This window comes from Python bivittatus, unplaced genomic scaffold, assembly GCF_059951505.1.
Source record: "Python bivittatus isolate LINGU-HERP-01145 unplaced genomic scaffold, Pbiv_v1 ctg000570_np1212, whole genome shotgun sequence".
NCBI lineage: Eukaryota > Metazoa > Chordata > Lepidosauria > Squamata > Pythonidae > Python > Python bivittatus.
The window spans coordinates 13,765,145-13,792,684 of NW_028277097.1; the positions used below are offsets into that span (position 1 = coordinate 13,765,145).

A 27,540-nucleotide genomic window follows, 5' to 3' on the forward strand; every position below is an offset into this window, starting at 1 on the left:
CATCTTTATACATTAATTGTTTTTAGTCTTGTACGCCACTCAGAGCCACTTGTTTTTGAGATAGGCAGCCATATCAATTGGATGGATGAATAAATAAATAAATAAATAAGAAGATCATGGGTGCAAATCCCATACGTGATGCACTGAGACCGCAAAGGATACCAGTAGGTTGCTTATCTGTATCTCTGATTCTCTGTGTGATCATTCGTACATTGGCACACCTGAGTTGCATCAATACATGTGATACATGTGTAAATTACACATGTAATGCAGGGGAATGTGGTAGGTCCCTCAAGCAGGGATCCCTAAAGCCTTCCTCCATGCTCCTACTGTTGCACCCTCCCAAACTTCTGGGACAGCTTGTTCTGCCTGCTGTCACTATTCACTCTTTAAGGAGAAAATTCCTGTCTGCACCTTTACTTAGGAGGAAGAGCGTAAAAAATCCCACCTTTGGTTTTCTTGCCCTTTCTGTAACTTAGCAGAGTAGCTGTGGTGTCTCAGAAGCTAAGTTCCCTGTCAAGTTCAGGGCACTGATTCCAGAAGAAAATAGAAGTTTTTATTATGTAAATTAAAGTTAAGGTATTAACCAAAGATAAAAGGAAAGGGAAAATATCACAACTCTTGCAGGCTTTGTGTCAGCAGCTAATCTTCCAGGCAGGAATACACATCCACCCCCCAAAACACAACACAGGGAAAAAAAAATAGGACTCAGAATATAGAGGCACACTCAGATCAATACATAAGGCAGCTCTGTAAAAGGCTCCTAATTCATATCTATCTCCTTTATGCCCTTTGAATATTTTATTCTGATTTTCTTTCCTTCTCCAGGTTGGGGCAGTTTTCTAACCTAGCTGAAATCAGTCTAGGAAAAGATGTCACCTCCTCCCAATGGGGAGAAAAGAACAAAGGCCAAATAAAGACACCTTTTCCTTGTCTTTAAGCCCACGAGAGAGAGAGAAGGAAATTTTCTGTTCCTGAATTTGAGATTCAGAACCTGAATTTCACAGACTTTGCTGGTCTTTGACTAAAATTTGATTGACAGGTTTAGATTTGGCTGAATAACTCTTTAATGCCTAGATATCTAGGGATGGGATATCTCCTTCACTATATATACATACCACAAAAATGGGCTGTGGTTCAAGCCCTTTTGACTGCTAAAACCTGTCTCCCATTATTGATCTTCTAAATGAAGAATTCCAGAAATGTATGCAAGGAGCTCCAGGATCTATGGGATATACTTTGGATATACTATACTATGGGATATACTATACTATGGGATATACTTTGTGAATTAATAGTCTACAGATAAAATACTCCCAGCAGATCTATAGTCAGCACTCAGGACATAAAGATTATTTGTTTCATATAGGGCAGAAAAAATTTCTTGTATAATAGAATATTATTAAACTTTGGTGGAGCCATAAAACAGTTCAGCCGCACATATTAATTTTTAATACTTCAGACAAAACTGGACCTGCTTTAACCTGAAAAAGTGAATCACAACTACCATCTTCTTCTCAAGGAAAATACACAAATAAACTAAGCCTAGCTAGAAAACACCAGTGTAACTGGCACAAAGCTGTTTGTTTATTCATCAATGGTTTTAATGCACACACAACCACTTGACTGAGCCAACATTGATCTTCTGTTATATATAATACTATTGTTCACTGATTTTCTCTGGTTATAATCAATTACAATAAACTGTTTCACAATTTTACCAGTAGGATCTTACAAGGACTGATTTGGGCCTTTCTAATGTCAACATGCAAACATGAATAACATTTTACTGTCTCCTTAACTTTGTGAATAATATCAGAACAAATAAGTAGCAAGTCCAAACCTTTAAGAGTCCGGAAGAGAATAGGGTCAGAGAGAGGTCCCACTCCTTTGGCATTACGAGCTTGTATTCTGAAGTAATACACTGTATCCAGATTGAGCTCCATGATTTGATGGGTAAGGCGGTCACCACTGATTGTCTCCATGATCCAGTCATCAATGGGGGAATTCTTTTCCAAGGTGTAGAATAGAATGTAAGCTGCAAAATATAGAAGGACATGCCATTCTTCTCTATTTACACACATCTTTGCAATTATCAAAGAAGAAATGTTGATATTTACAAAGAACCAAATCTAACCCAATATCAACAGCTGATTTTTTTTTCTGATTTTAGCAGTGATGTAAAATGGACCTACCATTAGTATTCTTTTATATGTGTATCTTAAGGGTTGTTTGTTTGTTTAATTGTTTGTTTTGGAGGGGGGTTATGCCTTTGAGTCAGTCTCAACTTCTGGCAACTGTATGGACTTAGTAGCCCAAGAAGAAGAAACAGGAGTCATCTACAACTTACAGTATAAGGACTGTAACAGCCACTATGTAGGACAGACAGAGAGAAGACTAGCAGGGTGTCCATGAACACCAACTAGCAGTCAGAAGACACGATGAAAACTCCTTAATCTCACAACACATGGACAGACTTAACCACAGTTTCAACTGGGAAACTGTCAGCATCTTAGACCAAGCTAAATCCAAACATGAGAGGGAATTCCTGGAAGCTTGGTATTCAGACAAGTCAGCTATCAACAGGCACATAGAGATAAACAACATCTACACACTATTCAAAAGAGACAATAAAAAGGAAACAAAAAGACCAGAACACTTCCTCACCAATAATCAACACCCACATAAACAGGGATTAACACCAGGATTAACACCAGACAAACAATCAAGCAGTAAACAATACCCTAATCAAAGAACTACCAACTTAGACAGGCAATCAAACAGTAAACAACAGCCTAATCAAGGAACCACCTAGGAGAAAACAACACCCCCACCAACACTGACAGGGCAAGCTACTGTATATAAACGGAGAGCAAACCCCACTCCCTTCTAGCACTGAAGATGTTACTTAGCTGGGTAATGAAATGTCTGCAAGAAAACAACCAAGCTCAGAGAACCCCAAGAACTCCACAGTTCAACCCTGACTACATATATTCTCCTTTATTGTATGGATTTAGCAACAGTTTTTTGAAGTGGTTTGCCATTGCCTATTTCCTAGGGGTGAGAGAGAAGGACTGGCCCAAAGTCACCAGCTGGTGTTGTGTCTAAGACAGGACTATAACTAATGGTCTCCCTGGTTCTAGCCCAGCACCTTTAGCCACTATACCAAACTGCCTAAGATGTATTATTCAAGTCTAATTCACAGAAACTCCTCAAGTCCATTTTGGGCTGCAACTTGGGCTATGTTAACTCCTGCTTATGAGAACTAGAACCTTAATGTTAATAGGTCATGCAGTTTCAGATACTGTATATCCATCCATCCATCTACTATCTATCTGGGCTCTGCAGTGCTCAGGACTGTCTCCAAAAAGTGTTTTGGAGCTTGCATGAGAACAAATGCGGTGCCTTTTCTTGAGATTACATTTGCACTCCAAAGCACCTTTTAGAGATTTAATCAAAAACCTAATAAACTAATTATTGCAGCTCTTCACATCTTCTTTTCTGATTAACAAAGCTCCTTAGATGAATGCAGATGTAATTGGGCTGAAAGTTGTCTTGTGTAGACAATGTCCCAGAAGTTCCTTGTATGAGGCAAGCACAATGTACTCTTTTGCACAACTGCTCCAATCCATCAGTTACAGAAAGGCAAGCTTCTTGCAACTAGAGATCACACATTTAGGGAATTATCTGAGCATTGTAGGAAGTGGGTGGGAACATCACTGGAGGTTTTTCTGGGGGATGGTTGTGTGAGCATTAACATAAAATACTTGTGTTATGTCTAGTAGAAATATGAGGGACCTAAATTCTCCTCTTCTCTTCTCTTCTCTTCTCTTCTCTTCTCTTCTCTTCTCTTCTCTTCTCTTCTCTTCTCTTCTCTTCTCTTCTCTCTTCTTTGACCAATGTTTGGCTGCCAAGTTTAGATGACTTGAACTTGGGAGGTTTGGGGCTGTTAAAATGGGTTGGAAGCCACATGCAATGCAACCCATTGCTTCCTAAACTACTATACCTTTATCTTACATAGCATGACAAATTAAGCAGGCCAGGACAAGGCATCGTGTTATGCATAAAAACTTTTATGAACTCCCAGAAATCCAACATGTCCACAAGTATTTCTCCATTTCATTTGCCTGTCAGGCTAAGACAGAAGCGTGGCCAAATCCTATTAGAAATATAATTGCTATCTTTGATATGGGCTGCTCATGTGGAAATAACATGCAGATGCCAGCATTTATGAGGACCTAGGGACCATCCCTTTGTGTACAGAAACTCACAGGAATTACCCACTAGGTAATCCTCTTGCCAGGTTGCTTGACTGTACTTGTCTCTTTTTTTGTGATAAACCCTGCAAGGAACTTAGCCATTCACAGGGAACTGAAATACTTCCACATTTTATCTTACAACTCACTTGTGTGCAGCCACTAACCATACCGGTCAGCTGTGAAATGAAAAGGTTTGGACTGTTGGATGTGGCAAGTCAATGTGTAGGGAAGGGTGGCATGGCATCCTGCTTGCCTTTTAGCAGGCATATATAAAACTGTACTGTTAGTAAGAAAGCATTTAAAAGAATGAGAGCATGCATATGTTTTTCAGACTTAGTACAGTATTTTTTGTAGCAGTATATATAGTATAGCATTTTTATTAAGCATGTACTTATACTTAAGACAACAAGGACATCACAAAATAGCATGAACAACTGTGTGTGTATGATAATGATATGACAATCGTTATCAAATCCCAGCACTACCATAACCTCAACCGATATTGGCAGTATTGGGTACTGCAACTGGGAATAGTGGCTCTTCCAGCTTCAAAAGAACCTAAAAAAAGAAAACAATGCAGGAAAACCGTGATTGCACAATTAATCCAAACACATAGGAACATCAATGTTAATCAAGGTCTGGAAATAAATGGGTGTTCTTGTATACGTGGCCTGGAAAATTGATGCCAACAGTATGAACTGGAACACCTCTGAAGATCCAGAGTAAAAGAAGGAAGAATTAGGTATAAATTAGGAAAGGACTGAAAGCAGAATCAAGAAGGCCGGCATCTAACTATTACTATAGTCCAAATAAGACATGCCAAGGCATCTGTGGGGAAAATACATTTTTTGGGTGAAGAAAGTAAATTTCTAGAGGCTTCAGATGAATGGGAGCACCTTAATAAAAGTGAAACATAAAAGAACGTGCAGCACCCTTGGAGCTGGTATGAACTACGAAGGCATCTGCCTTGAAGGAGGATGTGTTCTTCCTGGCATTTGGCACCTTGAACTGATTTGTTTCTTCTTCTCAGTAAGGCTATTGTTTTCCTTGTAGATAGTAGATAAACAGAGGGGCAGAAAGTAACCTGAGATCTATTACTTACTTATGTATGCCTGCATCATCATATGAATATGTATGCAGGCATCCTTTTCCCTTCCCCTTTCCGGAAATGTATAAATATCACAGCATCTCTTTTGTCTGCAGAAGGGGCGTCTCTCACTCTCCCTTTGTGGGATCCCCCTCCGGTATGTACTGTCTAATAAACACTGCAGTGAAGCCTTGATTATTCTGCATATGAGTCCTGTGTTTTGATTCCACGCATGAACTAAGCGTTTGGCCATTTCAGTGGCAAGAAATGGTCAGATTTTCCAAATGTCTAGAAGATAAAAGTTGCAAGTTCTTGTAGCTCTATAATAAAAGTCTTTAGAGGAAGTTTCTCACTGCGAAAAACCTATCACTGCATTCTTTTTCTTCATGTGTTTATAAAAGTGGACAATTTCAGAAGCGGCAGAGGATTTCTCATACTAGGGTGACGCCTATTCATAGTCTAAAGGGATAATTTAACGACATCATTTGCCCTTTTTTCTTTCTTTTTTAAAACAACCCCCTTCTAGTTTTCATAGCAAATTAACATGACCAGCTCTTAATGGATATCTTAATTAGGCACAGTTTTTATAGCAATATTTTGTGCAATAAAATCTGTCATTGTATACCATTCATTAAGTTCAGTCCTTTGTCAATCAGTATTAAAGGGTTTGAGATGATCAGTGCTTTAGTTTGTTATTACCCAGTTAAAGCATCCACCAATAAATTCTATCATCATGTGTCAAGCTGGGCACCCCGTCATTATCTACATTATGTTTTACATTATTGGCCAAACAGCTTGCTTATTATGAGCTATCCTTAATTACTATTGAGTCTAACACTATCCAAAGACCTTTGTCTGAAGAGCTGTATTATTTTACAATGCTTTCTTCCAGGAAAATGAAGGACTTGCTCTCATCAACTGTTCCCATTATTTTTGCATGGAATTAATTACTAGAATTTCTTGCAACACCTCCTTCCATGTAAAAACAAAACCAAGAACAGCTGAGATACATTACCAAAAATGGTTACTTTGGGAAAAGGTGATGCCGCCTCTGTATTCCACAGAGTACTCCTGACTTTCTTAAGTTTTATTTGATTTTAATTATTATTGCAACTGTCTCCTGTCTTTTCTCTAGGAGTTCAAAGTGCAGTATATAAAGGTCCTGCCTCATTTCTATAATAATCTGGTGTAATAGGTTGGTTGAGAGAGAACTACTGACTCAAAGGCATTTAAAGAGCTTCTTCATCAAAAGGGCACTTGACCCTGAGATTCGGTAGTCCAAGCTCGCCTTCTAATGGATGTGCTACACTGACTGTTTGATACCAATGCTATATTTCTACATGATTGCTTAGGTCAGCTTTGAATTCAATAAAATTTAGTTGGTCCAGAGAGTGAAAAAGCTCCATCACGGCTAGAAGTAAGAACTTAGGGCATACTAGGCCATTTTGAATTGATGGCATATGTCCATTTCCATTCCAAATCAAGTTCCTGCTCAACTGCCTTGAGTTAAGAGGTCAGCGGCACTTTGAAAGCTCTTCCTACAGAAACTTTTGGTGTCAGGACCAGATATCATTTCACTAGAGGGCATCTGGCATTTTGTTTGTCTAATCTTTTATTGTAAAACTACCGGTTTGATCAGCTTTGGTTCAACTTTTGGGATCCACCTCAGACTTCATCTCAGAACTGGATTAAAGGTAACCAAAATAAATGAAATAACATGAAACAGAACTTGAATGCCACCACCTGCCACATATAATGATCAGCCAGTTATTTCTCCTCTCTGTTTTCAGCACCATCTGTCACAAACTTAAAAAGAAGAAAGGGCTGTCTAACTATTAATAGATCTCCACATATTCCTGGCTCAGTAGATCCCAAAGAAATAGGACTCAACCCACTTCTGGCACTAAATAAGAGATTATTTAAATGAGGCTTGGAACTGTGCTGCCTCAAGGTTTCTTTTTATGAATACGGTGAAGTAAATATACAACAGTCCCGTGCTCATTAATGAAGGCTTTGCAAAATGTTCCAGTCCTTTCAACATTGCACTTGAATCAGCTCTAAATGGTAAATGGTAGTATAAAACAGTGATGAACACTGAAATGTTAAATAAGTTTTTGAAATCTATCATTAATGAAAGAAGATTGCAGAATGCCTGTAAACATATAAATGTCCCTTTTTGAAAACAGAACAAAACAAAAACAGATCCATTGTAGGTTCCTTGACAGGAGGGTTGGTGGGACTTAAGATAGGAAACATTGAGAACTTTTAGACTTAGCATGCGAGGAGAATCAGGAAGTTCACCGCAAGGCTATAAAGAATCTGAAAACATACTACAAAATTAGAGTTGAGTATATTCTGCATTAATGAGGGCACTTCTCAATGTCCTGTATTAAAATGCTGAGATTCTTAAATTGACAGTCCGTATGAAAGACTGTCTTTTTTTTTTCTTGCTTCTTGTTCTTGAATTGCACAATGACATAACATGAACTTCTGTTGAAATGGATATGCAGATTTATGGAGATTGTAGCTCCTAATCAATCAAAGAAACAATCCAGCCCTTTGGAACAGCCTCCCACTTGAGATCCTGGGGGAAGGGCACCTTTGTTTTTAATTTTTTTATAAATGGCTTGTTGTGAGCCACCTAGAGTCATCATATGAGATAGGTGGCCATATAAATCAAATCAAATCAATCAATCAATCAATCAATCAATCAATCAATCAATAAGCAGGCCTTAAAAGGTAACTCACCACTGGTGCCTAAGACTGCAGTACTAGCAGATCTTTTCCCCCATACAGATGTTTACAGGCATGAACTTTTTTTTTTCTCTTCCCAATTGAAAAGTTCCTTTGGGAACTATTAGATAATATTTTGTGCCTGCTATTTGTCCTAGTTTCAAGTGGGACAATTCCAGCAATTCCAGATGAAGTCCACTACAGATCTTACTGGGAGTAGGGTTTTTTTTTTCCTGCTAGTTCTATGATGGGAGGATAAATGTTATTATTTCCTTCAGAACAGCTGGCTCACTTTTAAAAATATACAAGGCTGAGGTTCTTGGGTGGTTTTGTTTTTGTTTTGTTTTACCCTTCCCTTTTCACATAGTGTGTTCAAATGGTTATTCCAGGAAGGGTTGCAAAAAAAAAAAAGAGAGAGAGAGACTCTGTAGTGTGCCCCACTTTGCTTTCTGTGTTTGGATGTTTTGCCCTGGCCACCTCATACATTTTCAAAAGTAAGTAAGGATCCCTGTTGCCCATAAACAGAACAAAAAATTCAGATTTTAGACTTAAAACTCTGTGTGTCCTGCGAAGTCAGCAGTAAGATAGATCTAGTTTATACCATTCTTCCCACCCCTATGTTACAGTAGGAGGCAACATTTAGTCAACCTTTTAATTTTTTTTTTGTTAAGATAAACAGGATTAGACTAGTTAATACTTAGATGAGAGATTATCATGAAATAGAAATCCAAGGACTGTAGCCAGGACTGGGGAATTTTAAAAAATCTTGGAAGAAGACCAAAGAATATAAGCCACATCCATATTCTGGGCCCAAACCTTACATGAGTATGTCTGTGCAGTTACCAGGAGTTGAGCTCAACTCAAGGGAATTTTTACCTTTTCATACCTTTTCAAAAAAGCAGGACTTCTCTACAACATACAGTATAAGGCAGATAGGTAGAAGATTGGCAGAACACATCCATAATCATCACCTGGCAGTCAGAAAACATGATGAACATGCCTTAATCTCTCAGCACACAGACACATTTGGTTTGTCAATTTCAACTGGGAAACTGTTGACATTCTAAACCAAGATCAATCTCAAAATGCTAGGGAATTCCTGGAAGCTTAGCACTGAGACAAATCAGTCATCAACTGACACACAGAAATAAATGTCATATATGTAGCACTTTAAAAACAGATACGACCAAAATTCAAGGAAGTAAACAAACAGACCAGAGCACATCCTACCTAGCAGCCAACACCCAGATAAGCAGGAAACAACACTAGATGAACAATCAAGGTAGAAACAATATCCTAATCAAGGAACCGTCAAGGAAGAAACCATCCCAGTCAAGACTGGTGGGGCAAGTTCTATATAAGCAACCACCAAAATCCATTCTCCCACACACTGATGATATTACCTAGCCTGGTAATAAGATGTCTGCAAGAAAACCACAAAGCTCAAGGAACACCAAGAACTCAACATCTTTTCATATCCTTACTTCAGTTGAAACTGAGACTCCGTCCTAAAGCTCTTGCAAGCCTCTGATAGTCAGTGTAGATAAAATAAGCAAGATGAGTCAAGCTTCTGACTCAGTAAAGGGCAGCAGAGGTATAAGTACCGTGGTTTTCTTCTTCTTCTTCTTTTGGCTGAATAAACCCATGTGAGAAACAAAATTAGCATGTGCAGAACATGTTATAATATTTGGATCTGGAAAAGATATGTTGAAAGTTGGAATGCCAGAGCAAGTATGGGTTGGAACGGTTGTTTTCTGCTCATGACCACAAATGAAAGTTTGTGCGGTGCAGCTCTTCTAAATTCCACACCTTTCTATATCATTTCTTGAGAAGGAGGGAAGACACAGAGGTCAAAAGAAACTTACCAGTAATTTTCCCATTGGCTTCTAATGGAGGTTGCCAGCTGACAATTACAGCTCGAGGCTTGCCTTCACGGGTAATGACTGTCAAATCCTTGGGAGCAGAGGTTGGGGCTTAGAAAAACACAGAAGCCCAGAAGAAAAAAACACAGAAGATAACACATTAGAAAAAAAAAATGATACAATCTACCATGAAGTTTTGTACAAGTCAGACTTTCTTACTGTTACTGCTTATAAGGAAATTCTTAACTGAGGATGGTGGACTCCGAAACTGCAGAAGCTGATGGCCTGTTGTCTACTTCTGAAGCTGGTGTTCCAGCTTATATACAAATCCAAGGATCTCTGTTCTTGGTTACTTACAGATAGGACACACTAGGTAGAATGTGGGGTTATAAAATTAAAATTGATCATTGGTTCCTTTTTTAAAAATCTCTATTGCTATAGAAGGTTCTTAAAGTTGGCCTGAAAGGTATACTCAAAGAGTGCTTATCAAAGGTTTGTCAACAGATTAAAAGGTTGTATTGACTAGGGTACCACAAAGTTCAGTCCTATGCCTTGTACACGTCTGTATTCTTATTAATGACTTGGATGAAGAGATGAAAGAAACACTCATCAGGTCTGTCAATGACAATTATTTATTAGATTTGTATAGCCACCCATCTTATGCAGCATGACCCTGGGAGGCTCACAAGAATAATAAAACAATAGATAATATTGTCCAAGGACATTCCAGTGATCTCCTCAATTATGTCAAGACTGTCAGGTTCGGTCAGCACGAGGTTTCAGGGAAGCACGGGGCTGCAGGGAAGCTCGCAACCAGACCACGCGGAATCCACCGGCGGTAGCTAGCGGGGAAAAGAGGAACCGAAAGCGCCGCTAATTAATGAGCCACCTGCGGCCAGCTAAACAGGAAAACCGCAGCGGAAGCTTTTAATTACGAACTGATAACGGCGCGAGCAAGCAAGGAACGGGGCCGCAGGGCAGCGAAACAAGATCGCAACGCAGCACAGAACCCGCGGTCTGCACGTAGCAGGGAGGGGCCAACCCAGCCGGAGGGGGACTGGCAATCAAGGACAATGGACTCTGACCGACCCTGCCATCATGAACGATCAGGAGGGACATTGGGGGGCCTAATAGCCCACAGCCGCAATGCGATCACGAGGCGGGAAAAAGCGCGGGAAGGGGGGAATATAACAAGTGATGCAATTGTACCAAGCCAGTCCTGGCTTTGCTTGTGACTACTACGTTACGCATGAGTAAACCTTCTTTGTGAACCACACGTGTCACGAGAGTTTCTCTGTCGAACGGGGCAAATCTCACATAAAGCCAGGACTCACCGTCAGCGCTACCCGGTACCACCGAGGAGCGTTTTCTTTCTCAATACAGGCATGACCAGCGACGAGGAATCCGTGGGTCAGCTGGAGCGCGAGGGATCCAGGCTCGCGGAAGGGCGGTCGGAGCCGCCCGGGAGCGACGGGGCAGCGGCCAGGGCCGGGCGCACTCCATCCGAGCGGTGGTCGATGGGCATGAATCAAGGACCAGACGATTCGGGCGTTACGATGACCCGGGGTTCGGGGTTCCGGAACCGTGAGTGGAGCGAGAAATTCGCCCGACTAGAGGAGAGAGTCGAGCGACGCCTAGACGCCGTGGAGGCGATGCTCCAGACCCTACTACAGAGAGTGGGGCCACCGGCGGTGAACGAGGAGGCGAGCGACAGGGGGCGGTCCGACACCCCCGCCGGCACCACCCACGGCGCCCCGGTCGGAGGACCAACGGGCGGCAGACGCCCTGAGACTTCGAGGTATCACTGGGAAGTTCTCAGGGGACCCCGAACAGCTGCCGCACTTTCTGACGCACGTCAGGGGGTTCATGCAGAGGGGTGGTCACCTATTCGCTAGAGACGAGGACAGGGTATCCTACGTGGCCGAGCTGCTAGATGGCCAAGCCGCCAGCTGGGTGATCGGGCTGTACGATGCCAACGCGGCGGAACTACGGAGTTTCCCGGACTTCATGCAGGCGCTCCGGGACAGATTCGAGGACACATTGAGCGCCAAGCGGGCGGAGGACGACATCCTACAATTCAGGCAGCGGGGCAAATCGGTATCGGAATATGCCCTGGAGTTCCGGAGGTTGGCCGAGAAGCTCGCGGACTGGCCGGAGTCCCTGAAGGTGAAGTATTTTAAGAGGGGACTCAACCCAGAGATCCTGGAACGGGCACTGGGGCGGGACGACCCGGCCACAGTGAAGGATTGGATCTGGCTGGCCGGAACGGCGGAATCGGCGTGGCGGCAGATCCAACAGAGCACAAGACGACGGGACCAGACGAGGGACCGGCCGAGGGAGAGGACCCCCGAGGAGAGACGGAGCGGTCGACGGCAGTCCACCGGGAGGCGAGAGGCGACCAGAGCCCCGAATCTGTGCTTCCGATGCGGAGGCAGAGGCCACCGAGCGGCGCAGTGCCCGACGGAGCGGGAAGGCGCCCCACCACGGCCCGAAGTCAAAACCCCGCGTGCGAACGGGAAAAGGACCGGTGACCGACCGCGGAAGGGGGCAGTGGCGGCGGTGACCGAGAAAGGACGCGGGGGGTGGTCGACCCCGGAGACAGCATCCTCCGGAGAGGACTCGGAGCCGGCGGGAAACGAGGCGCGCTCGCACTGAACGGCGTCCCAGTGCGAGCAGGGAGTCGAGGCGCGCGGACCCAATAGGAGACGAGGACTGCCCACCGTTCCGGGTGAGGATACACGTCCGGGGGTGAGATCCGGAGGGGAGGCGCAGCTACGGGCGCTACTGGACTCGGGCTGCACCCACTGCTTGATGCACCCAGCGGTGGTCTCGGGGCTCGGGCTACAGCTGAGGCGCCTCCGGGAGCCCATTTCATTCAGCCAGTTAGATGGCACGCTGGCAGGGGGGGGGCCAGCTCAGTATTACACCGAGCCGGTCCAGATGACGATCGGGAGTCACCGGGAAGAACTGAGGTTCGTGGTGGTCCCGGTGGCCGACTACGCGGTGGTACTCGGCTTGGCGTGGCTGCGGCGGCGGAACCCACGAGTCGACTGGACGGCGGAGGCAGTGCGGTTCGGGGTCGACAGACCGGCGAGGGGCGAGAGCAGAGGGGACCGAGCCGTGGAGACGGAGGCAGCCGCAACCACCGGCGGACAAGCGGAGGGTCCGGGACACCGGGAGACGGGGCGAGAGCAGATGGGGCCCGAGACCCGGGCGGCAACAGCAACAGCAGCAGCAGCAGCGCCGGGACCCCGGAGACCCGCCACGATCCCGAGGTGAGGGGAGGCAGCGGCGACTGGCGAGGCAACCGCAAAGCGAGGGGCCGGACCCGGGGAACCCCCGATGGGCGGCGGAATCCCGAGGCAGTATCGAGACCTGGCGGCAGCGTTCGGGGAGAAGGAGTCTGACCAGCTCCCACCACACCGGCCCAGTGATTGCGCCATCGAGCTAGAGCCAGGAGCGACCCTGCCTAAGCCAAAAATGTACTCCCTGTCGAGGAGGGAGATGGGAGCCCTGCGCGAGTTCATAGACAAGAACCTAGCACGGGGATTCATCCAACCCGCGAAGTCACCATTAGCGGCCCCGGTGTTATGCCGGGAGAAGAAGGACGGCTCGCTCCGTATGTGCGTAGACTACCGGGGGCTGAACGCAATCAGCACGGAGTACAAATACCCCCTCCCCCTGATGAAGGACTTGATGTCGCATCTGTCGAAGGGGAGGGTGTTCACAAAACTGGACTTGCGCGAAGCCTACTTCAGAGTCAGGATCCGCGCAAAAGATGAGTGGAAGACGGCGTTCAACACCCCGCTCGGAAGCTACCAGTTTTCCGTGATGCCGTTCGGATTAAAAGGGGCCCCGGGGTATTTATGCAGCTAATTAATGAGGTGCTGCACGACCTACTCTACCGGGGCGTCCTGGTCTACCTGGACGACATCCTCATCTACACCGAGACCCTGGCGGAGCACGTGAGCCTGGTGCGCACGGTGCTCCAGAGACTGCTGAAGGCACAGCTGTACGCAAAGCTCTCGAAATGCGAGTTCCATCGAGAGCAACTAGACTACCTCGGCTACCGAATATCCAGCCGGGGAATTGAGATGGACCCGGCGAAAGTAAGGGATGTCCTGGGCTGGGAAGCGCCGCGAACCCGGAGGCAACTCCAAAGCTTCCTAGGGTTTGCGAACTTCTATCGTCAGTTCATCCCGAACTTCGCCCAAATCGCCCTTCCCCTAACCGACCTGCTAAAAACCAAGGGCACTGGGAAACCCCCAAGCCCAGCATGGCACTCGCGTGGACTGCAGAATGCCAGGGGGCGTTTGAGGAACTAAAACAGCGGTTCACCGCGGAGCCGATCCTGCGCCATCCCGACCCAGACCGGCGGTTTATAATCCAAGTGGATGCATCAGACGTGGCAACGGGAGCAGTCCTGCTCCAACCCAGCCCGGAGGGGGCCATCCACCCGTGCGCCTACGCCTCCCGCAAATTCACCGAGACGGAGAGGAGGTGGATGGTGTGGGAGAAAGAGGCGTACGCGGTCAAGTGGGCGCTGGCCACGTGGAGGCATCTACTGGAGGGGGCAACTGAACCGTTCGAGGTGTGGACGGACCATAAGAACCTCGAGGCCCTGAAGACCCCGCGTAAGCTATCCCCCAAACAGGCACGGTGGTCCCAATACTTCGGGAGGTTCAGGTTCACACTGAAACACATCCCCGGGAAGCGCAACTTCTTAGCGGATGGACTGTCTCGCATGCCCCAACACGCCAGCCTACGGGAGGAGATCGTGGACTCCGTCATCCCCGCCAGCAGGCTGGCTGCAAAGGCGGTGACCCGAAGCCAGACCAAGGGGGAGCGACGGGACGCGGCGTCTGAAGTAAGGCAAGGGTTCGCGGAGGCAGCGGAGCGGGACGGTTGGCTCAAGCAGAACCGAGAGGCGCTAACCGGCCAAGAGGGGTTGTGGTGGCACGAAGGAAAGCTGTACGTGCCCGAGGGTTGCCGACGGGAGGTCATGGAGAGAGCCCACGACAGCCGGAGCGCGGGGCATTACGGCTTCGTAAAGACACTCCACTTAATCCGGCGGCAGTTTTGGTGGCCCACGCTCCGGAAGGACGTGGAGGCGTACTCGGGGGTTGCCCGGTGTGCGCAACAGCGAAAGGAGCCAAAGGCAAACCTAGAGGCCTACTCCAGCCGGTAGCGGAACCCGACGGCCCTTGGCAAGAGGTCGCCATGGACTTCATAGTGGAGCTCCCGGAGAGTAAGGGGAAGACCGCCATTTGGGTGGTCACGGACTTATTCTCCAAACAAGCGCACTTTGTAGCGTGCCGGCGAGTCCCCACGGCCGAGGGGCTGGCGAAACTGTTCGTGCAACATGTCTACCGACTCCACGGCGCACCTCGACGTATCGTCAGCGATCGGGGCGGCAACTTCATCGCGCGGTTCTGGCGGGAGTTCCTGAAGCGGGTGGGGACGAAACAAGCCCTATCCTCCGCGGTGCACCCGCAGACGGACGGAGCCACGGAACGCCTGAACGGGGGGCTCGAACAGTACCTGTGCTGCTACGTGGGGCACCAACAGGACGATTGGGCGGAGCTACTACCATTCGCGGAGGTGGCATACAACAACGCCATCCACAAGAGCACCGGGTTCTCTCCGTTCAAAGTAGCCACCGGGAGAGAATTCGTCCCCATGCCGGAGCTGCCTCAGCCGGAATCCCAGATCAACTCCCTGGACGCCTGGTTCGCCCAAATCGACGAGACCCGGCGAGCGGCGCACGCGGCATTGCAAAGAGCCAAAGCCGACTACAAGAAGCACGCGGACCGCAAGAGGCTCCCCGAGGAAAAGTGGAAAGTGGGGGACCAGGTGTATCTGTCAACCAAAAACCTAAAGACGCACCAGGCATCGAAAAAACTCAGCCCGAGGTTTGTGGGGCCGTTCCCCATTTCGGAGATCATCAATCCGGTGACCGTCAGGCTGACGCTCCCGAAAAGCCTCGGGAAGATCCACCCGGTGTTCCATTGCAGCCTGCTAAAGTTGCACCAGCCGGGGAACGCCTGGCACAAGGCGGAGGGAGTACCACCACCCATCATGGTCGGGGGGGAGCAGCATTTCGAAATCAACCGGATACTGGACGCCCGGAGGCACAAGGGGCAGACCCAGCTCCTAGTGCAATGGAAACATTTCCCCAAGTCCCACAGCGAATGGGTGAGTAAAACCCACATAAGGGCGCCGGACCTAGTGCGGGACTTTTACAGTAAATACCCCGGGAAGCCGAAATAGGACCGAGGGGGAGTTGTCGTCAGGGGGGCGGCATGTCAGGTTCGGTCAGCACGAGGTTTCAGGGAAGCACGGGGCTGCAGGGAAGCTCGCAACCAGACCACGCGGAATCCACCGGCGGTAGCTAGCGGGGAAAAGAGGAACCGAAAGCGCCGCTAATTAACGAGCCACCTGCGGCCAGCTAAACAGGAAAACCGCAGCGGAAGCTTTTAATTACGAACTGATAACGGCGCGAGCAAGCAAGGAACGGGGCCGCAGGGCAGCGAAACAAGATCGCAACGCAGCACAGAACCCGCGGTCTGCACGTAGCAGGGAGGGGCCAACCCAGCCGGAGGGGGACTGGCAATCAAGGACAATGGACTCTGACCGACCCTGCCATCATGAACGATCAGGGGGGACATTGGGGGGCCTAATAGCCCACAGCCGCAACGCGATCACGAGGCGGGAAAAAGCGCGGGAAGGGGGGAATATAACAAGTGATGCAATTGTACCAAGCCAGTCCTGGCTTTGCTTGTGACTACTACGTTACGCATGAGTAAACCTTCTTTGTGAACCACACGTGTCACGAGAGTTTCTCTGTCGAACGGGGCAAATCTCACAAAGACACCTTAACCATGATCTTCCCTTCTATTTTTCTTAACTTTGCCAAGCATAGTTATTTTTTTTTTTAGTCTATCATCCAGCTTATTTTAAATCAGTTTCTTCCTAAAATATACATTTGTTTTCAAGTACAACTTTATTCCATCCCATTTCTGCATCAGCCTATTTTGTGAACTTATAAGGCTTTCCTTGTATCCATTTATGTGAGTGCTTATTTTCTCCCAACATGGATATTTTTTTATAAATGATTTCCTCTAATCTATGTATTCTTGTACATATTTTCATAGAAGGTCTATATTGCAAAAATTGGAGTAGTGCAAACCTCTCCTGAAATTTATATATATTACTCTGAATTTTATTGACAGAGATGTGAATTTATATATTTCAAAAAGGAAATGTTGCCCTTAGCAGTACCCTCACTTTTCAGCAACATGGTCATAAGGGGCTGTCTTGGTAAACAAAAAGAGAAATTTTGGATGTTGACGAAAGAAGTTGCTAGGTCAAGGTACCCTGAGGGCTGAGCCAAAACTAAACTTTGGAAAGATTTTTGTAGCAGTGTTAAAAATTTCCTCCACATAGTAGCCTCTTTTGTGCTCTTCACTGAGAATACATCCACTTAATGTTAGCACATAGACAAACTTTATTGTTAGGTAACCTCTGTATGTGATCAGAGGTGTCCACAGGGGAGAAAAGAAGTCAAGAAGTCACCATCACACATTTGAAGCTCCACACCTTTGTAACATCAGCTTGTTGTAGCATAGTAAGCTGTCCTCATAACTGGAAAATCCAATCTGAGGGTTAATATCTGTAGCTTTCTTTTGCAGATTTCAGGACCCCAAGTTTTTAGGCTTTGCGGGGAGGGGGGTGACTTGGGACGAAGGAGGCAGCCATGAGTTAGGTGAATTTACAGGGCAGAAATGAGGAATATAATCTTGTCTACTACATATTCCATGAATAATAGATTCAAGAGTCATTAAACATCAATAGCTTTAGAGTTACCAAAAACATCAATAGTTTGGATATAAGAGTATCAATAAATCTGGGGGAGAGAGGAAGAATAACCAATCATAGTTATTTCTTAGAATGGTTCTATGCTTTCTCCTTCAAAATCACCATTTTTGCACACTCTTCAAAACTTGTTAAAGGTAAAGAAAACATGACATGATATGAGACTTGAAATGACTTAAATAAGAATGATTTGAGACGTACACATGGTAAGTTTGAACCTTGCCTGATACTTGTATGGACAGTAGAAGGAAGTGGTTTTTAATGTGATGAAACTAAGCATCAAATCTGAAAACTCCCCATTAGAACTCTTCTAGAGACCTACCTGCTTCATATGTTGTAGCATGAGCTGTCATGCTCCATGTACTTGACCTCCGACCTTTTGTCACCATGACAGAGAACTCATACATGGTATTTGGCTTAAGACCTGACACGGTATGGCTCAAGGCTGTTGTATCTGCTGACTAGAAAGGAAAGGAAAAGGGTACCTTTAAAGCTCAATCATGCTGGATTCACTAAAGAGACCATTTCCCCCATCCTTCTCATTTTCCTCAAAACCTTCCATTCCTAGGAGGTTCTTGATTTACCCTACTTGATCCAAAATCAAAATTGGTTTATATTTGAAACCATTAGGCATCAGTATTACTCATGGTGGTCAGTCTCTTCTTGACTGAGCTATTGCTTCTACAATTTTGTCATCTCCAAGGGTAACACTCAAGGCTCTGTTATGAATAAATCAATTGAAATCCAAGTGGCTATTTTTTCCTGAGTTTGCCAGCCCAGTAGGGCTTGATGCTATGCTTCAAAATTGTCACTATGAGTTATAACTGAGTTGGAAGTTCTCAAAGGATTTCTTCCTTCCCTCCGTCTCTCCCTCTTCTAGGTGAAGGAACAAAGGCATCTCCATTCTTCTGGTTTGTGTTACTATAAGATATCAAGCTGACATCTCTCCTTACTCTGAATTGTCTTCTGGATAGACACTATCAAAGTGAAATAGGCAAGAGAAGGATATCAGGGTAAATAAAAGTCTCTTTTAAAATAAACTAGCAGCACTCCTTAGCAGTAGAACACTAGTACTTGAGTCCAAATTCTCTTCCCACTTTGCCTCCTGGAAGGAGTGTGTGGGTATCAAGCTTGGGAGAAGACCATATAATTTCTGAACCTGACTTAATGTGAGGAACCAGCCAACTAAAAATCAGTAAATTAGTTCAAAAATAAATTTTAGCAATGCAGTAATATGTAAAAATGTGTTGCTGTTCTTTAAAGGAAAAATAGTGGAAAAGCACAGGCAATTTTTTGACATCCTGTAAAATGTGATTTGAAGTCCATGGCATTCATTTAAATGAAGTTCTTTTACAATCTTTGATAAAATCCCTTTACAACAAGACCATTTTGAGCAACCTTCATACATATTTAATCAGGTGGTTGAAAATACACCATTAATGATTTTTGGCCACATACTGTATGTACCTATGTGTTCGTGTGTGTATGCACATGTACACACAAACACACACTTTTGTATGATGTTCTGGCTTAGTCAAAATGGACAAAATTGCATTATTCATTTTGTTGATAAAAGAGAACAGATGACTAAGAGAATTCTTAAGTATTCATATGCAACATTTTCTCTTATATTCCTTTTATTTACACACATATCAAAGAATCACTTGAGTATGGCACGTTTCATCTTATAATATGTCAACAAATGGTAGAGCAAGAGAAAAACACGTACAAGTAAAGGAGCAATGCAGCTGGAATGCGATATGATTCAGCTTTAAAGGCATACAGTGCATACATGAGAACAGGTCAGAAACTACCCACATTATAGGGCTTTTGGATATTCAGTGAATCTATGATTAGTTCCAGAAGTAGGGATTATGAATATGTAAAATAAAACATAATAAAATAAGCTGAAACCTCAGATTTCTTTAAAAGGACATTACTTGCCCTTATGAATATTCAGATAAATTTGAAAGCTATACCAGTCACAACCATTTTTATTATTGATCCTATCCAGCATGATACTTCAATGGTATCCATAGCTACTATACCATTAGGATTCAGAGCATGACAGTTACTGGAAAACAACAGTAAAAAAGGTTAATTGGCTCCATATCCTGCCTGTAGGCTTCTCATAGGTCATTGGCCATTGTGTGGAAAAGAATGCTGGGATAAAGATGACTTTGGTGCGACACAACTGGGCTTTTCTTATATTTGCAACAATTCAGATTTTCAGAAGAAACCTTGTTCTTTTTATTTATTAGGGGCATAAATGCTTAGAAGGTCTTGACATTTTCATTTCTTGGGCCTTCTTTTGGATCACTTTTAGATGGCTTACATGATGATGATGGTGGTGGTGATGATGATGATGATGACGATATTTTCTCTAGCATTGGAATAAACTTATTCTGAATACTTCCTAGGTACTTAGTGATGTTGTGTTACATTTGCAGAAAATCATGGAATTCAGATTGTACAACCATTAAAAAGTAAACTGATATAAGAGTGACCATTTCTGAAATCTTGCCAAGCAAATTTCAGAGACTAGTCCAGATAGTCACCAGGAGTCAACACTGACTTGAAGGTACCCTCATCCCCCCAAAAAAGTCAGTGGAAGACCCATATTGAGGCAACCATATTGGAGAGTCAGTTTGGTGTAGTGGTGAAGGTGCTGGCCTAGAAACCAGGAGACTGTGAGTTCTAGTCCTGCCTTAGGCATGAAAGCCAGCTAGGTGACTTCAGGCCAATCACTCTCTCTCAGCCCAATCTACCTCACAGGGTTGCTTTGGGGAAAATAGGAGGCAGGAGTTTTAGGTATGTTCACCACCTTGAGTTGACCAAAATATATTAAAAAGGTGGGATAAAAATATCATCATCATCTCCATAAAACCTTGCTCCTTTCCAAAAATCTGCCTTTTACTGACAATCTGGCATAAAACATCTGTCTAATGGATCTTTTCATCCACACCAAGTATGCTTGGAGAAAAAGGCCACAGGGAGAGAGGACAGGTTTTTTCTCCATGGAGAAACAAGCCATCAATCTGGCCATAGTGGGAGAGATCTCAGAGAGAGGGCATTTTCATCTGTATCTAACTGATGAAATCATGCAACCCCTGAGAGATGTTGAAGTATACAACTCTATCCTTAAGCCAACAAAGGTTCTGCATTTTTGTTGTGCATGAAAAAATAAACTGAGAAGTTGGGGCAAGAAATGGCAGTGAAAAGGAGAGGGATGAGTTAATGACCAGCATTTTGGAATATTTGCATTCCTCCTGCAGATCTAAGATGGGAACAATGGACTGACTATGAATGTCTATGGTAGTGCTTCCTCTATGTTCTTCTGTTTATGTTTAGCCACTATAGTTGTAACTAATGGAAATGTTCTATTTTTGTTTTTATTGCTAGTTTACTGGTGTAGCAGTGCTTATTCCAACACACAAACATTTAAGGGGGGTTCCCAAGGCATACTGAGATTTTTTTTTTTTTAATCTGTTCAATTGTGTCCAATTCTCAGACTGCCTGGACTAGTCCCTGCAGTTTTCTTGGCAAGGTTTTTCAGAAGTGGTTTGCCATTGCCTCCTTCCTAGGGCTGAGAGAAAGTGACTGGCCCAAGTTCACCCAGCTGGCTTTGTGCCAAGGTAGGAGTAGTACTCATGGTCTCCCAGTTTCTAGCCTGATGCCTTAACCTCTATACCAAACTCTCTCTCATTTTGAGATTATACTGAAGTAAATATAATTGACTTCAATTCATAATCTCAATGTAACAAGGTCATACTGAAACAAATAGTGTGACAGGGTCATTTTTCTTTTACAATGTACTTGTACTCACAAACTACTTGAACATTCTTGAAGCTGGGTAGCAAGAATGTTTAAATTACATTACAATTTTAAGTTTGTGCTTGTTTTTCTGTCAAGGGAAATCCCTAAGATTTTCTTTCATAAATGATCTGGATAAGAAGAATTCTGATAATAGAGGGGAGAAATTATCAAAGGTTATGCAAATATCAGATGCTCCATCTGTCACTGTTTACCAGGAATGGCCCTTTATTTTGGGGAGGCAGGGAAAATATATTTACTTCCCTGGTAAATTATATATATTCCTCCAATTTGACTTTCGATGAGCAGTCTTTTAAATATGTTACTCTTTGCAAGAGAGATTTGACTCAGTAGTTTAATCTTTCTCTCTGTAGGTGTGCATATAAAATGAAATCATGCCGAGAGGAGCGGGGATACTCAGTGCAATAGGACTGCCTCTCTCCTCTTATATTAACTCCTTATATCTTTTTGTGTGTATTTATTTAAGAGTCAGTTTAGTGACTTATTTGGGAATTTGCACAACATGCTCAACCAGGACTAGCAAGTGCATTCATACTACACACTGTACATAGCTGGCTTTTACCCTAGGTTTTTTTTTGGGGGGGGGGGAGGTTGTGGTGGTAGGGAGGCTTAGCATGTTGTGTGAATACAGACCACTGGGTAAGTTCAATAGAACCACAGGAAACCAGAAAATGAATGAATTCAGAAATCAATTTAAGCATATTGACTGAACTTTGTGGTATAGAAGGCAGCAGAGAAGAGGCTATTGGTGGTCCAACACAGCAGATGGTGAAGACCTTAAGCAAGATATAGTATGGGGAATCTTAGGCAATCCTTCATGAAAATAGGGGTGCAACTGCAATGTGGATAGGTTGACATATAGGAGGTTTGGCCTCTGAAAAGCACCTATTAACAGACTACAATTCTTTTGTAAGTTGCATCCAAGGTTTTATCTTTTCTTAGTTTCATACTCAGTTTGAAACATTTCAGAATTTTTCAAGAAGTTCAATGGACACCTTACTTCATTTAATGTCACAGTGGTCCCCATTGGGGTGGAAGAGAGCAAGTGAAAGACCCCTTCTTCCTTTATGGGTAAGTCAGGAATGATCATTTTCCTTGGCCATGTTTATGCACAGATGAACAGCTGGCTATTGAGGAAATAAAAATAGAGACTCCCAGGTACTGTCTTCTTGTCTTGGCTTTTAGGCAAACCTTTTTTTCCTTCTAATTCTGGGTTTTCATTTTGTTCTGAACTGAATTTTGTTTTCCTCTGAACCACTGAAAGACAGTATATAAATGTTGTAGTAATGAATAAAATCAGTCAGCTGTGGCCAGCCACATTTCTCACTCTTGGCAGTAGCTGGAAAGGAAAAGTGCCAAAAATGTATAAAGTGTGCAAGGCACAGCTGTCTTTTTGGCCTCTACCTTCTCTTTCAGGTTTTTGAACTATGACTCTATAAGGATGCAGTGTCCTCCTCAGTCCATTGCTTTGCAATACACCCAAGTTACACTTCCTAAAACTATACAGGATCTGGAATATGTTTATATACTATATTTTTGGTATGCAAAGACTTTTTGGTCTGACTGTAGAGCAATAAAATAAAGTAAGCATAAACTTCTGTCCACATTTTTCTGAATTTTGCAACTCAGTTCACATCACCCTGAATTAATGCAAGTTTTGAAAAAAAATGTGTAAATTAGGAAAGGCAGAAAATATATGTATGTTATGGGAAGTACAGACAAAAATATCTACATTAAATAAAGCTGTGCATGAAAATGCTTGTGACTGTTCCATTTTCCAATGATTTTTTAATTACACACTAATTTGGAAAAAGGATGGATTAGAAAATATGAGAAAATGGAGCAAAATTTATTTTGACAGATTCAACCATCCCCAACAATCAATCCATCTGCAAATAGCTAACAGTGTTTCAATATTTTTACTATTTACATCCTGATCCTACAAGGCCCCTAGTAGTTTCCTATCTAAACTATTGATTCATACTCTCATGGCTTCTGTAATATTACAGTGCCATATGCTCTTAGATCATTCTCTGCTTGTGGAATTGTGGAATATGCAATGATCTGTCATTCACAAACAAATCCAGATAAAGGTTGAGCAAAGGATGACTTCCAAGACCTCACCTTGTATTTAGCACTTGTAGAATAGCTGGTTCTCCATCGCACTGTGTAAAACCGAACTTCTGTGGTCTTTTGGTTCTTGGGAACAGAGTTGTCTGCCCAGCTGACCCTCACAGCATCATGGGTTAATGCGACAGCCTGGACACCTACTGGTGGGAGCATGGGGGTGGAGATATCTGGGACTGAGGTAGGGAAATCATCAAGCAAAGGATAAAAATCAACTTCTAATGGGTCAATGGGATCTGGGTCACAAAGCCACCAAAAATGAGCATACCACAAATTAAAAACAAAGATGTGGAATAGTCAAATAAATTGACAAAACAGCCGCCAGGAAGATGCACATCACAATGTGTTAAATGTATGACAATAAGAATGATGGGAGGAGAACATGAGAAGAACAGAAAAAAACAGCCATTAATTGAACAATCAGCAAGGAACAATTGTCACATTATGGTGATCAAATTCACTGGGATAAAAGGCATGCTCAAATTCATACCAAATACACGATTTTCTTCCCTCCTGCCCTTCTATTGAATTTACAAGATTTAACTTGCCCTCAGAAGCCTGTACACACCTTTACAATAAAACCTCAAATTTATACATCAGCTTCAAAGCCCTTACAACATAGAGAAGGCATGGCATTGACTTGAAAGCCTTATAAGCACAACACACTCCATTATGAGAAGGATCTAAATTTTCTGTCCCAGCCAACATGTCAATATTTAATATTAAGCCATGCTATTGGCTTGGCTTTGTATTGGTTCTTAAGATTGCTGAAAATAAATCTTTCTTTATGGTTACTGTTAGTATTCATTGAACATATCTCCACTGTTTCTATTTTTATTTATTTCTTTTCTTCTATTTTGCTTTCAGTTGCCTTCAGTCTCATTTGTCCTCACTGTCCTTTAATCCAATTGGATGTGATAATTCAACTGATTGTGTGGGGGAGTAACTGGGCTCCAAATTGTTGTACTGTATTATAGATACATTTAAAGAGAATTATGTGGCTTGTATAGCACATCAAATGATAAAAGCAGACAAAACTGCTTTATCTCCTTGATCTAAGGAAAGAGAGGAAGAGGAAGAGGAAGAGGAAGAGGAAGAGAAGAGAAGAGAAGAGAAGAGAAGAGAAGAGAAGAGAAGAGAAGAGAAGAGAAGAGAAAGAAATAATAATAATAATAATAATAATAATAATAATAATAAATAATAATAATAATAATAATAATAATACAGGACATCAGTAGAAGACTAAACAATCAAGCTGGACTCAAAAGAGACTTTGCTCTCCTTTTAAGGAAATCAGCAGGTAGGGGTATGGTTTCAAGGACAACCTGAACATTCTTTGTGAATGATGGTTAATTCCCAAATATTGCAACACAGGTCTGAAGGAACTGTGGTCAAAAGATAAATGGCCTTTAAGGAGAACCTCAGCAGCTTGGTCTGGAGTTGTGTGATTTTTAGAAAAGGTTACTCAGGAAGTCCCCCATATCATCAGAAAGGTGGGAATTGAGGAAGGAATGGTGACTGCTTCTCCTATCTCGCAAGATAGGGACAAATTTGCCTAAATAATACAGAAGCCAGTTGTCTGCAAGTCTTCTCTAGACAATGTTCCTTTTGCATATCCTTGAGTAACATTCTTGTCAGGTCAAATATAAACTCCTAAATTAACTACTTAATACATTCTTGGCATTGCTTTGCTTCCCCCCACCCCCACCGCTCCTCCACTCCATCCCTTAATGAAGCCTGGTGAGATACGAGGGCAAACAAAGGTTTTAAAGATGGCACAGTGACACCAAGCAAGAGGGGATATTGAGGTAGTATCAAAGCAGTGTGAATATCTGGGAAAAATGCAAGAGAAGTAGATAATGAAAAAGTTGGGTCAAGTGCATCTATGGGAGGGGCAAGGGGGCAAAGGATGCAAGCAGTGCTGCATAAGCTCCACCTCTTTTGTATGCGCATCACAATGTTGCAGGGACATACAGAAGGATGGAGAGCTTTCATTGCAACACTGTGATGCTGCTTTCATCCCTTTGACAAAAGTGCTGATTCCTGTGGGCGCCTCTGGTCCAGTTAATATTTTTGGGCCTTTATTGGCCATGGAAATTATAGAATCTGTATGTATATTTGTTGCAACTGTGATTGGGATGAAGGTCCGGTTTCACTGATTTGATGCTGCTAAAATGATTTGCGGTTGATGATGCTCAGTTGCTTTGTTCAAAATCTTGTAGAGCAAGTGCTTGAGGGATAAACAACCCAACTATTTCTATGTATCAGTCAATTTTTTTAGCCTCTATGGCTTGAAAAATTCAGCTGGCCTTATAAAGTCAGGAGTCAAAACATTTGAATCAATATATATTACTGGGGCCGGGGGGTGGGGGGGGAAAAAGGAAAAGATGTGTTCATTCCATTTAAGTGGTCCTCATCAGTAATACAGAATTTTTGGTTGGTTTAAATCCGAAGCCTTTTCTGTTCAACATATAATGATGCATATTATTAAAGGCATACCTAATGATTCCAAATTGTAATGTGAAACATTTTCTGCCTATTTTGAATTCAGACAGATATGAGCAGTGCAATTTTCAAGTATGATTAGAAATCCTTCCCCTCCATGAATCCCACTTTGAGTGCATGGTAGGAGTAAGCAACCCCTAGCCACCAGCTCCAGACAACTCCCCCAGCTTCAATTTTATGTCTTCTAGAGCCAGCCAAGATCTGCCACTGAAATTGGAGTAAGAAGATATGACTTAAAATAGATGTGCTGCAAGACTTAACGCACCTATTTTTATATTGAAAGAACTACCTAATCCCACAAAATAAGAAAAAAAAAGGAGGGGGGGAGGCATAACGTTTTTCTTGTTTCCCAGCAGTTTTATCATTGACCACACACACACACACACACACACACACACACACACACATAAATCTCCTCTCATCCCTCTGGTTGGTACTTCCTCAATCTTGGGTCCTCTACTAGAGTCCTGGGAGTTTGAGGGTTCTGTGCAGGATCTGAACTGTTCCTGGGACTGCACTCTTCTGGACAGAGAGCTCAGATATTGTTCCTGGGATCTGTTGGAGCCACTCTCCCAGCTTAGGAGTGACAGCCCCGAGTGCTCCTATCACCACTGGGATCACTTTGGCCTTTACTTTCCACATCCTCTCTAGTTCCTCCTTCAGGTCCTGGTACTTCTCCAGCTTCTCATACTCCTTCTTCCTAATGTAGCAATCACATGACACCACTACATCTATCAACACTGCTGTCTTTTGGTCCTTACTACCACAATGTCTGGTTGATTGGTCAGTACCTGCCTGTCCATCTGGATTTGGAAATCCCACAAGATCGTAGTCCTGTTATTCTCCACAACCTTCTGTACTCGGGAGGGTCTAACCCATACATTGTGCAGATGTTCCTGTACACAATGCCAGCTACTTGGTTGTGCTGTTCAGTATATGCTGTTCCTGCCTGTATCTTACAACCTGCCACTATGTGTTGGACTATCTCTGAGGCCTCTCTGCATGGTCTGCATCTTGGGTCCTGTTTAGTGTGGTAGACCCCTGCTTCTATGGATCTGGTGCTTAGTGCTTGTTCTTGTGCTGCTATGATAAGTGCTGTCTTTTAGTCCAGCCCTTTCCAGCCACTGGTAGAATTTCCCAATGTCAGCCATCTCAGCTATCTGTCGATGGTACATCCCATACAGGGGCTTGTCTTGCCATGGCACTTCCTCCACTTGAACTTCCTCCCATATCTGCTGCTGCCTCAGGCATTCTCTCA

General features: G+C 43.8%; 1 protein-coding gene across 1 annotated transcript in view; it reads right to left on the reverse strand.

The window, feature by feature from the left end:
* Positions 1-27,540, reverse strand: part of DCC (DCC netrin 1 receptor) — a 603,623-nt gene that overhangs the window by 94,477 nt on the left and 481,606 nt on the right. Inside the window, exons 18-21 of the mRNA XM_088152996.1 lie at positions 23,775-24,013; positions 18,139-18,277; positions 9,945-10,052; positions 1,844-2,038 (exon numbers count right to left, since the gene is read on the reverse strand). Coding sequence (XP_088009122.1) covers positions 1,844-2,038; positions 9,945-10,052; positions 18,139-18,277; positions 23,775-24,013 — 681 coding nt within the window. The remainder of the gene's footprint in view (positions 1-1,843; positions 2,039-9,944; positions 10,053-18,138; positions 18,278-23,774; positions 24,014-27,540) is intronic.